Source organism: Thrips palmi, unplaced genomic scaffold, assembly GCF_012932325.1.
Source record: "Thrips palmi isolate BJ-2018 unplaced genomic scaffold, TpBJ-2018v1 HiC_scaffold_11, whole genome shotgun sequence".
Taxonomy (NCBI): Eukaryota; Metazoa; Arthropoda; class Insecta; order Thysanoptera; family Thripidae; genus Thrips; species Thrips palmi.
The window spans coordinates 9,744,645-9,757,829 of NW_023144622.1; the positions used below are offsets into that span (position 1 = coordinate 9,744,645).

The window sequence follows — 13,185 nt, forward strand, 5'->3', positions numbered from 1 at the left end:
TTTCATATGTCGTCGACCATGCTATTCAGAATTGTCAACAAGGTGGGAAGGATCAGGTTGGAACTGGGCAATCATTTCAGCAACATCTTGAAATTATTTAATAGCATGCTGCTGAACATGAGTCATATAATGCAAAACAAGAGATATTCATAGCAATTATTCTGGGCGGAACTTACACAATGCGAGCTAAGCAACTGGAGGACAACTTAATCCAAACTAAGTACAAGAATATAAATGCTAACGAGAACTCAGTGCAAACAACCTGAGTGCTGTGGATAAGCTCCCAGGTTTCTATACAAAATTAAGACTCAGTAATAATAGAAACAGTAAACTTGAAAAGCTAAGAAAGTTCTTTGGTAATGGTAACATATCAGTCAGTATTTTGGAACGATGAGGGATTCAGTTGTCTGAATAAAATTTAACGTTATGACTGAATGACAAACAGTGCAATCATAACTTGTTAACATTGCTTTTACTGTTGCCCTTTGAAGGAACTACAATGAGCATGATGGAATTATGAATCATTCAATAGAACCAAAAATGTGAAACCATCTGCTGACTCAAGGACACTTTCCTGGCACATCAAATAAAACAAAAACAAAGCAACGAACTTGAATCCTGTGACCAAAACTGACTATTCTGAGTCAGAGTTGTCAGATTCTGATTGTTCTGACTCTGAATCATTAATTGGCCTTCTTACCTTTAGACCTTGCATCACAGCTGCATGAATAGCGTATGACGACATATGTAAGAAGTGTGCCAGTGTTATTTGATTAGTTACAAGAAGATTGGTTGCTCGCTGGACTACTGCTTCGTTGTGCACAGTCTTCCATTTCCGTAATCCAGTGACCTGACGTCCAGCATCAACTGCTACTTTGTCACACCAAGACAAATGTTCCAGTTTCACAAAACCTCCTGAAAATACGGAAAACTCCGGATAAGTTTAATGACAATGGAAAAGTGCCACAGATGATTTTAGCATTAAAAAAAAATTATCAAATTCAGGCAGTATTATTATTAACACAAGGCAAATGTTATGGTAGGTTACTCAAAACAAACATCTTTTAAAAATATTCATAGGGTTAATGTATATTGACTTACCAATGAGATGAAAGCAGTTAGGTCTGTTCTGGGGCAAGACTTTTGCCAACATATGGTTGTCTGATTCTGAGGAGTTGTTTGTTCTCTCGGGCGCATTGAATACAGAGAGCTCATCCACTCGAGGTTTCCACTCCTTTTCAAAGTATTCAAAAAGTGGCCGGAAGTTGTTGCTCCATGGTGTCTGTTGCACCTCGTCCCAAATTTCCAGCACTCCCAACCAAATCATGTGACTTGGAAGCATAGGAACACCACACAGACACCTAATGAGATCAAACACTAACTCATTTTCTAGAGCAAGGTCTCTCATGCCTAAAGAATGTGCAAAGCAACTGCAAGCCTATGAATTAAACGTAGGTAAAATTAATGCTTATGCCATTGTGAAGGAAAACACGCAAATGAAAGTAAATTTTTAACTCACAACAGCATAATGCCAAAGGCAACCAACAACCCTTGACCTCGGGAACATAGCCCTCCAAGCATTCATTTCGGCTCTTTCAAAGTCACAGTGGATTCGCACAGGATTCATGTTGGGAGCAAGTGTCCTTATTTGTTCAATAACTGCGATGTATGCCTGAGTAGTCCTTGTGAGCATCAGTACTCTTGCAATAGCAATTATCTGTAAATTAAAGGACTTAGTATCAGTGATTCAAGATAAAACAACATTACGCTCATGAAAATGCACTTACATTTTCTCCATATTTAGTAACTATGTTGAAAATCTGAGCCATTGCAGGCTTCTTAGATCTCTTACGAAATGTCCCATCACTGTGCAGATTATCTCTTGATTGTAAGAACTGAAGCATTCGCCCAGATGCGAATATCAATGCAATAGTTTTATCCCCTGCTGAACCAACAACTCCTTGGAAGATGTAATCTGCTCCATCAACTGTCTTGCACAAGGGCCGCATGTCGGGCAAGCCCAACAAAATACCCAGGTAAATAAGTGATGACGGTATCCTTGGATAGTTTGAACTTCTGGCGCGGTAGAGCTGTGACTTCATTCTTACAGTTGTAAAGCGAGATGCCAATTGGACATCTGGGCACCTTATTGAAAAGAGGATAATTAAGTTAGGGGCTACCACAATGGCCTCATACTTAAGCCATGTCATAGTAAGCATCTCATTGTTAGTGAGATAAGGGCCTGTAGCACAGGTTTGAGTGTTCTGAGCCATCCTCAGATTAAAATTAATGAAGAAAATTACGGCTCAAAACACTCAAACCTGTGCTACAGGCCCATAACTCACTAACTATGAGATGCTAACTATGATATGGCTTAAGTATGAGACCATTGTGGTAGCACAGGTAAAAAAAGCGGCGTAACACAACAGTGCTTACTAACCTCACTTTAAAATCATTCAAAATGGACTGCACTTTAATCCCATGAACGTTTGTCTTAGCCTCATGCAGCATTGCTCTTCGCAATGCAGAGTCGTCGGTAAAAAGACGATCTGGTGCATGATTATGGGGTTGAAGGTGATGCAGCCATCCAGTTTCTAATGACAGAGACGCCGTCCCTGGACAGCCCTTCTTAAAGTGTCGACATTGGAGTCGAGCACGACTGCGACGTACTTCTCTTCTGTTATAGTAAAACCCATCCCCACAATGAATTATAAGCGAATTTGATGTACGTCCTTCCAATGTTTCCGCAGGTCCTCCAGCTGCATTCATTACTACAGATAATACTTTAAATACTAAAGATCAAACTCCCTGGCCTATTAGACCTACACTAATTCCTCCTTTCTTCTTCTTGTTCTTCTTCTTCTTCTTGTTCTTCTTCTTCTTCTTCTTCTTCTTCTTCTTCTTCTTCTTCTTCTTCTAAAAGAAAAGTGTATGCAGTTTGTGTAAAAGATGTTAAGACTTTGACAAAAAGAATCAATTTTTTTCAGTTAACGCGGTTTCTTTGAACTTTTTTTTGGTTTCTTAATTGGCCTTGTCTATGCTATGTGGCCGCTTTGTCTGGTCAAAATGGTGACCGAAAAGTGACCGAATGGATGCTTCCTTCCACTTCCTTCCTGAATGAACCCAAATCTTCAATCACCGAACCTACCCTACCACTGCCTACCACCGGTCGGCCCAGCTAAATCTTGCAGCTCATGAAGTGTTTCAGCGACATTAAAGGTAAGTAATCCGTTTACATCCGCATGATAACGTTTCCAAGTGACATGATGATGTTGCCTTTCTTCATTTCTGATCTTGTACTGCCGCAATCAGTTATACCGCGCGTCCTATCCATCCACTTCTAGACGCCCCCTTTTCGCCCACTTTTCATGCTGATCACTTGCTCAGTTTCGCAGTTTTCTTGGTGCTCATGTTGATCTAAGTGATTTTAATGCGAAAAATCTCAATATTTTAATGTGACGTCAATGCGCAATTAACCGATCGCGTGCACGCCGGGCGGCGAGGTTAAGGGATTGACGTGTCTCAACGTGCTCAACGTCCTCCCCACGGGCGGCCTTCTTCGGTCTTAAGTACGTAATCGTTACCTCTTAAATTGTGTTTATTGTTCCAGATGAGTGTCCCATTAGAAGAACTGAGAGCGAGGCGCCTCGCTCACATAGAGGAACGTGAGCGTCGTGAGCGTGAGGAACGTGAGGAACATGAGAGGAGGGAGGATGAACTATGTGATGCCTTCCAAAATGAAGCTTTGATTGAAGATTCCAGTTGTGCACCAGACGGATTGCAGCAAAGCCCTGATGGTTTGGAGCAGCAGCTTGGACCTGGAGTGCCTGCTGCAGTGCCTGCTGCAGTGCATACTGAGTCTACTGGTGGTTTAGAGCTGGTGCCAGTAGTGCGCAAGGCTGGCAATCAGTTTGACATGGGCCACGCTATCAGCTCACTCTTGTCCCAAGTTGGACAGCCCTCCAATGGTAAGCACAGGTTGACTTATGCATTGTCATTGGACTGTTGTAACAAAATTGAATTCTTATGTTCTATGTGTTTAATTGTTCTTGACTTGCAGGTAGGAATAGTGAGCCAACAATTATTATTTGCTTCAATAACCAACCTGGTGTGGTTCAACATCCTGGCATGATGCGAAGCGAGGCAACAAGACTGACACGGAGTCCCAGTCCTGATGTAGTAATTGTGGAGCCGCCTCAAGATTCTAGAAGTGGTTCTTCAGCTGCAATGTCTGCTCCACCTAATCAACCCGACTCATGGGAACCAACTCCAAGGTTCAGGAGTCCCAGTCCTGATCTCTCAGTTGGTAGGGCAAGGAGCCCAAGTCCCTATTCGGAAAGGAGGAGTGCCACACCTGATTGTGTTGTTAGCAGGAGAAGAAGCCCAAGTCCAGATCTCTTCGTTCCTAGGAGGAGACTGAGAAGTCCAAGTCCAGCTGCTACAAGGACAAGAGAAAGTGCATCTGCAACCAGTAGCTCTAGAGGCCATTCTTCCAGACTGCCAAGGGAGCCGAGTCCTGAACAAGACTTCTTCAGAAGGCCTACTAGAGGCCAAAGTCTTGCTTCTGCATGGAGCAGAGAAGATGCATCTGCTGCTACGGGCAGTGGAGCTGGTCCTCGATCAAGGCTGTCGCTGTCATTAGATCGCAGTCCTGGTTGCACATTTCCAAATAGTAGAGGAGAGACGAGCACTAGCTATGAGAGTTCAGCTCTGACTACAAATTCGAGGACCAGCCATGATTTCTCCTTTTTGAGGCCCACTGCATTCAATAGCACTACTTCTTCCTCTGATGGTCAAACAGAACGCAGTCTCAGCCCACACTTTCAACAGCCGTCCACTTCACAAGCTTCCACTGAAATACAAATTGTGGCCTGCACAAAGGGTTTCTCTGACGATGGTGCTTCATCCAGCTTGGCAGACATTGTAACTACTGAGCCTGGCCTCAATCCATCCCCACCAACACAACAAGTACCAGCTCAAAGTAGGTTACTTTTGTACTAAGTCATGATATGACCAAATGGTGGGTGAAGGGCAAGTTGGCCATAAAGTATTGTTGTTTATTTTTCAGAGGGGATACGGCTGGAGTGTTCTATTTGCCTTGGTGTGGTTGTGGGAGTGTTTACAAGCACTCCATGCGGTCATGTTTTTCATCTGATTTGCATCAAGAAATGGTTCAAGTCTAACGGAAGTGCTGGAAGTATTTTTCGGTGCTGCCCTTTGTGCAAGAAGAAGTTTACTCCGTCCGCTTTAGGAAACTTGAAATTGTAGTGAAGCAAGTAGTAATTCTCAACCCCATCTATTTGATTTTTATTGTACACCTGTTTTTATCCTGTTTCAATTAATGTATACACCTTTACAGCATATTTCTTCTTAGCTTCTTACTCTTAAGTTGTTAGTACAGAGCATTTTACTTTCTTGACTGTTGATTCTCCTTATTTGCGAAGTCAAAACTTATTTAATGATCATGTTGATTTACCGTACATTACCTGTTGCACTATGAGTCAACTGGTTTGTTAATTACAATGATTTTCTTGTTGCACTTTCACACTTGCATTGTAACTGTCTTCATAGCTATTATGTACGTCCTGTTCAGCACAATTTCTTTTAATTAAGCTTGTATTGCATCACTTGAACAATCATTGCTGCAGCTTACTAATATATCACTTTGAGATTCATTTCTAATCATTGCCTAATTCAACCTGATATTTCCCACCATTATGCCTTTGCCTGTGGGCCAATGTTATTCCTAAATGAACTTTGACAGCAAACATTCTTTTTCATTGTGCATGTGTAGGGGTAATTTGGGAAAAAAAAGAACAGGGTAAGAAAAATACACCCGCTTATGGCCTACTGCAGACATCTCGGCATGTGTTGGGCAGGAAATTCACACTTACATTTACATTTTTAGTTGAAATGACTGGTCGAGGGTGTGCTCAAAGTCAAGACATGAGCTCCATAAGGGTGTACTTTTCTGTACTTTTCTTTTCTTCACCAACATACCCCTACGGGTCGAATCATTGGACATACTCTCAGACCAAGTTGCAGACTAAATGTGACTACAGGAAGTGTCAATGGGTGGGAGGAAAGGCACGTCACAATCAATTTTCGGTCCTTTTATGAAATGAAACTACTTGCCAATGAATTTGGAGTAAGGATCAGTTTAAAAGTGACTAGCGTACGTGCGCCCGTATACATTAGCCCAGAGGGAATATCTTAGTGACTTTCGCCCAGACTATCCAGCATCAACAGGGCTTCTGTGCTACAAAGGATGCCTAGGACCAGCTTCTTACGATTACTAACAGGGAAAAATCTTATGACATTTTATGTAGAAAACAAAACGTGAGCATTTAGATCTACACCTTTATGTGATGGCCTATTGTAGCAACCTCTAAGAAAATTTCGAAAAGTAATACTAGTCACTTATGTAATGCATATGTTTTCTCGAGCACTCTCATAGGATGCTCTCAAGCTGCTGCAGTAAGACGCCATACATAAGTGTGAAAAGGGGTGTGGCATAATTACAACTCCACATCTTTGGCAAGAATGGAGCGATGCATGAATGACAGAATGACATAGGTATTACAAAGACGCAGAGTTAAAATCTGCTAGCAATCATTGGATACAATTGAAGGGGAGGTTCTGGTGGCAGTTACTTTCTTCAAAGTAGGTGTCGTTATGAAAATTTGTTAACAATTTGTCTAGGCAAGTACAGATTAAAATGTCACATTGAAAGCCCTGAACCCAGTCGAAGAGCCTCTTTTGCCTGTTTTGGCTTCATTCAAAAATCTTATTGAACGTCGTATGTTGTTGAAAGAGATTTTTCACTTTAAATCACTCTTAAAAGATTCCAGAATGAACAATTCAAAATGTCAATATAAACTTTGGCAAGCTTTTAGTGCAAGCATTCCACCATAATTATTCAAAAATGTACAAAGTAGGCAAGTTTTAGTGACTTCAGCTTCTAACGCTTATCTCTAGTTATGTAATGGTCGTTCTGAGTTATGTATGCTAAAATCTTTTAACAGTGAGTCAAAGAAGTAACACATGTGTAGGCCAACCCTTTACGACAAAATACTATGCCCAAGAAAATTTTTTAAGATACAGTCACTATAGGCTTTGAAAGGCTCTTCGATTGGCGTTTGGGCCTAGCAAGTGCTCTCAAGACTCCAATTTTAGTGTCATCTAAGTGAGATTGACAACAGCCTGGACCGAAGGGCTTAAAGTCTCACGTTTCTATTCACAACAGCGCACGTCCAGTATTTGTTGAGAGTTCCATCATGGTTCTTGCAACGTTCATAGCAACTTTCTTCATTGATGTGCTATAAAGCATAATTGCTTTCAGCAATTCTCGTTTTGTAACACTTGCTATGTTTGCATTGTACCAGCATACTAATAAATTACATGCTGATTCGGTTTTCATCATTGTTTAATTCCAACAAGACACGTCCCAACTCATGACAGTGCTTGCTAGATGATATTATTCATGGATTTACCCTTAAACCACACATTTGTTGCTATCATCCAGGAGGTTCACAAGTCATTCATTTACCAAATTCTTTCAAACCCCATCTGACTTAAGTGAAACAGAAGGGGCGAAGGAAAATACACGACACCGAGACTGGCAGTAGCAAGACCACAACCTCGGCCATGTATTGTGAAGTCACTTCTACAGTATTGCAGAGCATTCAATGAGCAATTAGGTCAGGATCACTTACACTTGAATAAAAAGTAGGGAATTTGATGGAGGGTTAGGGCTTAAGTACGAAAGTGTATAGAAGAAAAAACTCTGTCGAGATGGATTTTAATCTGTGCATTGTTTTACTATAAATTGCATAATACTGTTTTGAGAGGGTGACACCTTCGCCTTAGTGTCAAAAAATATTAATATAATAAGAATCTACATAAAAACTTTAGACACGAACAGTTCTTTGAAGGGATTTGTTTTCGCACCGTGAAAGAAAGCAGAGGAACTAGCAGACGACTAGCGTTGCACGTCCTACCCAGCAGAGAACGCACCGACGGGACATGAAACGGGAACAAAGTAAATGAACACATATGAAAAGAAAATAAAAAGGAGCACAATCAATGAAATGAAAAGAAACGTTGGGTCATAAATTCATAATCTATGATAAAATCCAGCGGGCAGTGCTGGTCGGTCTAGGATGACGATCAGACTGTATACTTCCGGTCACGTCCCGTCTCGAAACATCGGTTCTGTACCGGCTACCGGCCATACATTTCCGGTATAGCATTCCTTCGTTCAGCACAGACCTACAAGTTTGTTCCATTTGAGTCCTTGAGCAGATAAAGTGTTTCGGCGACATAAAAGGTAAGTAATCCGTTTACATCCGCATGATAGCGTTTCCAAGTGACATGATGATGTTGCCTTTCTTCATTTCTGATCTTGTACTGCCGCAATCAGTTATACCGCGCGTCCTATCCATCCACTTCTAGACGCCCCCTTTTCGCCCACTTTTCATGCTGATCACTTGCTCAGTTTCGCAGTTTTCTTGGTGCTCATGTTGATCTAAGTGATTTTAATGCGAAAAATCTCAATATTTTAATGTGACGTCAATGCGCAATTAACCGATCGCGTGCACGCCGGGCGGCGAGGTTAAGGGATTGACGTGTCTCAACGTGCTCAACGTCCTCCCCACGGGCGGCCTTCTTCGGTCTTAAGTACGTAATCGTTACCTCTTAAATTGTGTTTATTGTTCCAGATGAGTGTCCCATTAGAAGAACTGAGAGCGAGGCGCCTCGCTGACATAGAGGAACGTGAGAAGAGGGAGCGGGAGGAACGACGTGAGCGACGTGAGCGTGAGCAGCGTGAGCATCGTGAGCGTCAGGAACGAGAGGAACGTGAGCGTCGTGAGCGTGAGGAGCGTGAGGAACATGAGAAGAGGGGGGATGAACTATGTGATGCCTTCCAAAATGAAGCTTTGAATGAAGATTCCAGTTGTGCACCAGACGGATTGCAGCAAAGCCCTGATGGTTTGGAGCAGCAGCTTGGACCTGGAGTGCCTGCTGCAGTGCCTGCTGCAGTGCCTGCTGCAGTGCCTACTGCAGTGCCTACTGCAGTGCCTGCTGCAGTGCCTGCTGCAGTGCATACTGAGTCTACTGGTGGTTTGGAGCTGGTGCCAGTAGTGCGCAGGGCTGGCACTCAGTTTGACATGGGCCACGCTATCAGCTCACTCTTGTCCCAAGTTGGACAGCCCTCCAATGGTAAGCACAGGTTGACTTATGCATTGTCATTGGACTGTTGTAACAAAATTGAATTCTTATATTCTATGTGTTTTATTGTTCTTGACTTGCAGGTAGGAATAGTGCGCCAACAATTATTATTTGCTTCAATAACCAACCTGGTGTGGTTCAACATCCTGGCATGATGCGAAGCGAGGCAACAAGACTGACACGGAGTCCCAGTCCTGATGTAGTAATTGTGGAGCCGCCTCAAGATTCTAGAAGTGGTTCTTCAGCTGCAATGTCTGCTCCACCTAATCAACCCGACTCATGGGAACCAACTCCAAGGTTCAGGAGTCCCAGTCCTGATCTCTCAGTTGGTAGGGCAAGGAGCCCAAGTCCCTATTCGGAAAGGAGAAGTGCCACACCTGATTGCGTTGTAAGCAGGAGAAGAAGCCCAAGTCCAGATCTCTTCGTTCCTAGGAGAAGACTGAGAAGTCCAAGTCCAGCTGCTACAAGGACAAGAGAAAGTGCATCTGCAGCTGCAACCAGTAGCTCCAGAAGCCATTCTTCCGGAATGCCATGGGATCGTAGTCCTGACCGAGACTCTTCTAGGAGGAGGGGGAGAAGTCCAAGTCCAGCGGCTACAAGGTCTGGAGAAAATTCATCTGCGGCTGCGACCAGTAGCTCCAGAGGCCATTCTTCCAGACTGCCATGGGATCTTAGTCCTGACCGAGACTCTTCTAGGAGGAGGGGGAGAAGTCCAAGTCCAGCGGCTACAAGGTCTGGAGAAAATTCATCTGCGGCTGCGACCAGCTCCAGAGGCCATTCTTCCAGACTGCCATGGGATCTTAGTCCTGACCGGGACTCTTCTAGGAGGAGGGGGAGAAGTCCAAGTCCAGCGGCTACAAGGTCTGGAGAAAATTCATCTGCGGCTGCAACCAGTAGCTCCAGAGGCCATTCTTCCAGACTGCCTTGGGATCTTAGTCCTGACCGAGACTCTTCAAGGAGGAGGGGGAGAAGTCCAAGTCCAGCAGCTACCAGGTCTGGAGAAAATTCCTCTGCAGCTGCGACCAGTAGCTCCAGCGGCCATTCTTCCAGACTGCCTTGGGATCTTGGTCCTGACCGAGACTCTTCATGGAGGAGGGGGAGAAGTCGAAGTCCAGCTGCTACAAGGACTAGAGACAGTTCATCTGCAGCTGTCTCCACCAGTGGTAGTGGCCATCAATCTAGGCAGTCATTAGATCGCAGTCCTGATCCCACATCTTCAAGTCCTCAGAGAACAAATTCAAGGACCAGCCATGATTTCTCCTTCTTGAGGCCCTCTGCATCACAGAGGGCCTCTGCTTCTGTCTCTGTATCTGGACGGAGCCTGAGTCCAGACTTCAGACAGCCGTCCACGTCTGGATCCTCTAGCACAACAAAGCCCCCACCAAAGAAAAGGGGCCGGCCGAGGAAAAACGCAGCAAAAGGTAGGAATGTGTTCTTATAATTCATTGGAGTCCTTCATTGCATTTGAACTAAGTGTCTGTTTAATATTTTCCAGGGAAAGACCAGGCGATCTGCTCGGCATGTGATGGACAGAAAGATGGAGCATACGCAACAGTTCCATGTGGGCATGTTTTCCACAAAGACTGCCTTATTGGTTGGGGTAACTCTCCTCTGCAGATATCAAAAGCTTACAAGAATTGTCCAAACTGCAAGGCACTATATGATCCAGAAGAACAAGTGAAGCCCCTGTTCCTCTGAATTACTGTACCATCACACTTTGCTCTGTTTGTATTTCCTTCAATGTTTATGTTTTTACTTCACATGCTAGCCAACACTACTCGCTAATCTTTAAAGTATTGTTTTTGGAATAATTACTGTTTGTTAAAATGGGCTATTCTGTTGAGTGCCTGACATGCAAATCTTAGACTGTTTCTTCATAGCTAATTAAGTGCGCAGCTGTTGGATGTGCAGTTTATTCTTCTGCTCTGATTTTTCTAGTTTCTTTTTAGCCTATATTTTGTTAACGAGTACATAGTTGTTTTCTTTGACTACATCATAATCTGTTGATAATGCTCTTTTTGATCTAGCGACTTGCATTGTAAGTCTTTATTGACGTGATCCATGAGCTGACTACGACTAGTTATTTTAAGGGACATTATGCCGAGGACTTGACGCAATCTAAGGTTTTCTCCGGATAGCTGATCAAGTGCTCAGCTGTTGGATGTAGGCTTTCATTCAACTTAGATTTTCCTGTTTTAGCTACTATTGTGATCATGACTAGTTATCATTACATTTTGATTACTTTAGAATTGTTTCATAATTCTCTTTTTCTTGCAACTTGCATTGTAACTCTGATTTTCCTGATCCATGTGTTGGTTACGATTCTTTGTTGTAAAGGCTATTCTGACGAGGACCTGACATGCAACGTTAGGCTTTTTCTTGATTAAGTGCTCAGCTGTTATATGTGAACTTTTTTTTATTCTACTTACATTTTCCAGTTTCTTTTAGCCTATATTTTGTTCATGACTATCTAGCTAACTAGCTTTACATTTTGATTACCTCAGAATTGTTTCATAATCCTCTTGTTGTTCTTGCGACTTGCATTATAACTCTGATTTTCCTGATCCATGTGCTGGTTACGATTCTTTGTTGTAAAGGATATACTGACGAGGACCTGACATACAATGCGAGGTTTTTTGTGGATTAAGTGCTGAGCTGTTGGATGTGGCCTTTTTTTATTTTACTTACATTTTCCAGTTTCTTTTAGCCTATATTTTGTTCATGACTAGTTATCTTTACATTTTGATTACCTCAGAATTGTTTCATAATTCTCTTGTTGTTCTTGCGACTTGCATTATAACTCTGATTTTCCTGATCCATGTGCTGGTTACGATTCTTTGTTGTAAAGGATATTCTGACGAGGACCTGACATACAATGCGAGGTTTTTTGTGGATTAAGTGCTGAGCTGTTGGATGTGGCCTTTTTTTATTTTACTTACATTTTCCAGTTTCTTTTAGCCTATATTTTGTTCATGACTAGTTATCTTTACATTTTGATTACCTCAGAATTGTTTCATAATTCTCTTGTTGTTCTTGCGACTTGCATTATAACTCTGATTTTCCTGAACCATGTGCTGGTTACGATTCTTTGTTGTAAAGGATATTCTGACGAGGACCTGACATACAATGCGAGGTTTTTTGTGGATTAAGTGCTGAGCTGTTGGATGTGGCCTTTTTTTATTTTACTTACATTTTCCAGTTTCTTTTAGCCTATATTTTGTTCATGACTAGTTATCTTTACATTTTGATTACCTCAGAATTGTTTCATAATTCTCTTGTTGTTCTTGCGACTTGCATTATAACTCTGATTTTCCTGATCCATGTGCTGCTCACGATTCTTTGTTGTAAAGGACATTCTGACGAGAACCTGACATACAATGTGAGGTTTTTTGTGGATTAAGTGGTGAGCTGTTGGATGTGGCCTTTTTTTATTCTGCTTAGATTTTCCAGTTTCTTTTTAGCGTATATTTTGTTCATGACTAGTTATCTTTACATTTTGATTACATCAGAGCTATTTGATGATTCCCTTATTGTACTTGCAAGTTGTATGTTAAGTTTGGGTTGAGTTCTTGTAAATTTTTTTATTATTTTATTTAGTTTGAATTAAGTTGTCCTGCAGATGTTGAGCTTTAGGTGTGCAAGTTCTGCCAAGAATATTTGCTTTGAATGTCTCGTTTAGTATTGTGTGACTTATATTCAGCAGCATGCTATTAAATAATTTCAAGATGCAGCTTAAATTATTGCTCTGTTCTAATCTTGACCCTTCCCACCTCGATAAGCGTACCGAATAGCATGAAAGACATATGCGATGCACTTATATGGTGCATGATCTGAATGAAACCACTGTTTTGGAATGTCTGAAAATTGTTGACTTGCAATTATGCCAGGATAAGAAATGAACATCAGAGGGCAGAAATTATTTAGTAACTCTAAAACTTGAAGCATAGTGAAAGG

At 42.1% G+C, this 13,185-nt stretch overlaps 4 protein-coding genes across 4 annotated transcripts in view; 2 read left to right on the plus strand and 2 right to left on the minus strand.

Annotated features, from left to right (window-relative positions):
* Positions 1 to 13,185, minus strand: part of LOC117639639 (aldose 1-epimerase-like) — a 151,312-nt gene that overhangs the window by 27,291 nt on the left and 110,836 nt on the right. The window lies entirely within an intron of this gene.
* Positions 141 to 2,842, minus strand: LOC117639631. Its single transcript, XM_034375484.1, has 5 exons — positions 2,441 to 2,842; positions 1,788 to 2,145; positions 1,520 to 1,717; positions 1,102 to 1,438; positions 141 to 915 (listed from the first exon to the last, which is right to left on the minus strand). The coding sequence occupies exons 1-5, from the start codon at positions 2,767 to 2,769 to the stop codon at positions 635 to 637; spliced, it is 1,503 nt and encodes a 500-aa protein (XP_034231375.1). The 5' UTR covers positions 2,770 to 2,842; the 3' UTR covers positions 141 to 634.
* LOC117639632 (serine/arginine repetitive matrix protein 1-like) lies at positions 3,083 to 5,675 on the plus strand. Its single transcript, XM_034375486.1, has 4 exons — positions 3,083 to 3,219; positions 3,611 to 3,968; positions 4,061 to 4,981; positions 5,069 to 5,675. The coding sequence occupies exons 2-4, from the start codon at positions 3,611 to 3,613 to the stop codon at positions 5,266 to 5,268; spliced, it is 1,479 nt and encodes a 492-aa protein (XP_034231377.1). The 5' UTR covers positions 3,083 to 3,219; the 3' UTR covers positions 5,269 to 5,675.
* Positions 8,193 to 12,926, plus strand: LOC117639628 (serine/arginine repetitive matrix protein 1-like). Its single transcript, XM_034375481.1, has 4 exons — positions 8,193 to 8,329; positions 8,721 to 9,222; positions 9,315 to 10,652; positions 10,727 to 12,926. Exons 2-4 carry the CDS (start codon positions 8,721 to 8,723, stop codon positions 10,927 to 10,929), a joined length of 2,043 nt encoding a protein of 680 aa, XP_034231372.1. The 5' UTR covers positions 8,193 to 8,329; the 3' UTR covers positions 10,930 to 12,926.

Excerpts from the sequence above, each read along its gene's own strand:
- LOC117639631 (XM_034375484.1), bottom strand. The coding sequence starts at position 2,769 with ATGAATGCAGCTGGAGGACCTGCGGAAACATTGGAAGGACGTACATCA. Across the intron at positions 2,146-2,440 it reads TTGAATGATTTTAAAGTGAG|GTGCCCAGATGTCCAATTGG; the intron begins GTTAGTAAGCAC and ends CTTTTCAATAAG. Across the intron at positions 1,439-1,519 it reads GCCTTTGGCATTATGCTGTT|GCTTGCAGTTGCTTTGCACA; the intron begins GTGAGTTAAAAA and ends TTTAATTCATAG.
- LOC117639628 (XM_034375481.1), top strand. The coding sequence starts at position 8,721 with ATGAGTGTCCCATTAGAAGAACTGAGAGCGAGGCGCCTCGCTGACATA. Across the intron at positions 9,223-9,314 it reads AGTTGGACAGCCCTCCAATG|GTAGGAATAGTGCGCCAACA; the intron begins GTAAGCACAGGT and ends CTTGACTTGCAG. Across the intron at positions 10,653-10,726 it reads GAGGAAAAACGCAGCAAAAG|GGAAAGACCAGGCGATCTGC; the intron begins GTAGGAATGTGT and ends AATATTTTCCAG.
- LOC117639632 (XM_034375486.1), top strand. The coding sequence starts at position 3,611 with ATGAGTGTCCCATTAGAAGAACTGAGAGCGAGGCGCCTCGCTCACATA. Across the intron at positions 3,969-4,060 it reads AGTTGGACAGCCCTCCAATG|GTAGGAATAGTGAGCCAACA; the intron begins GTAAGCACAGGT and ends CTTGACTTGCAG. Across the intron at positions 4,982-5,068 it reads ACAACAAGTACCAGCTCAAA|AGGGGATACGGCTGGAGTGT; the intron begins GTAGGTTACTTT and ends TTTATTTTTCAG.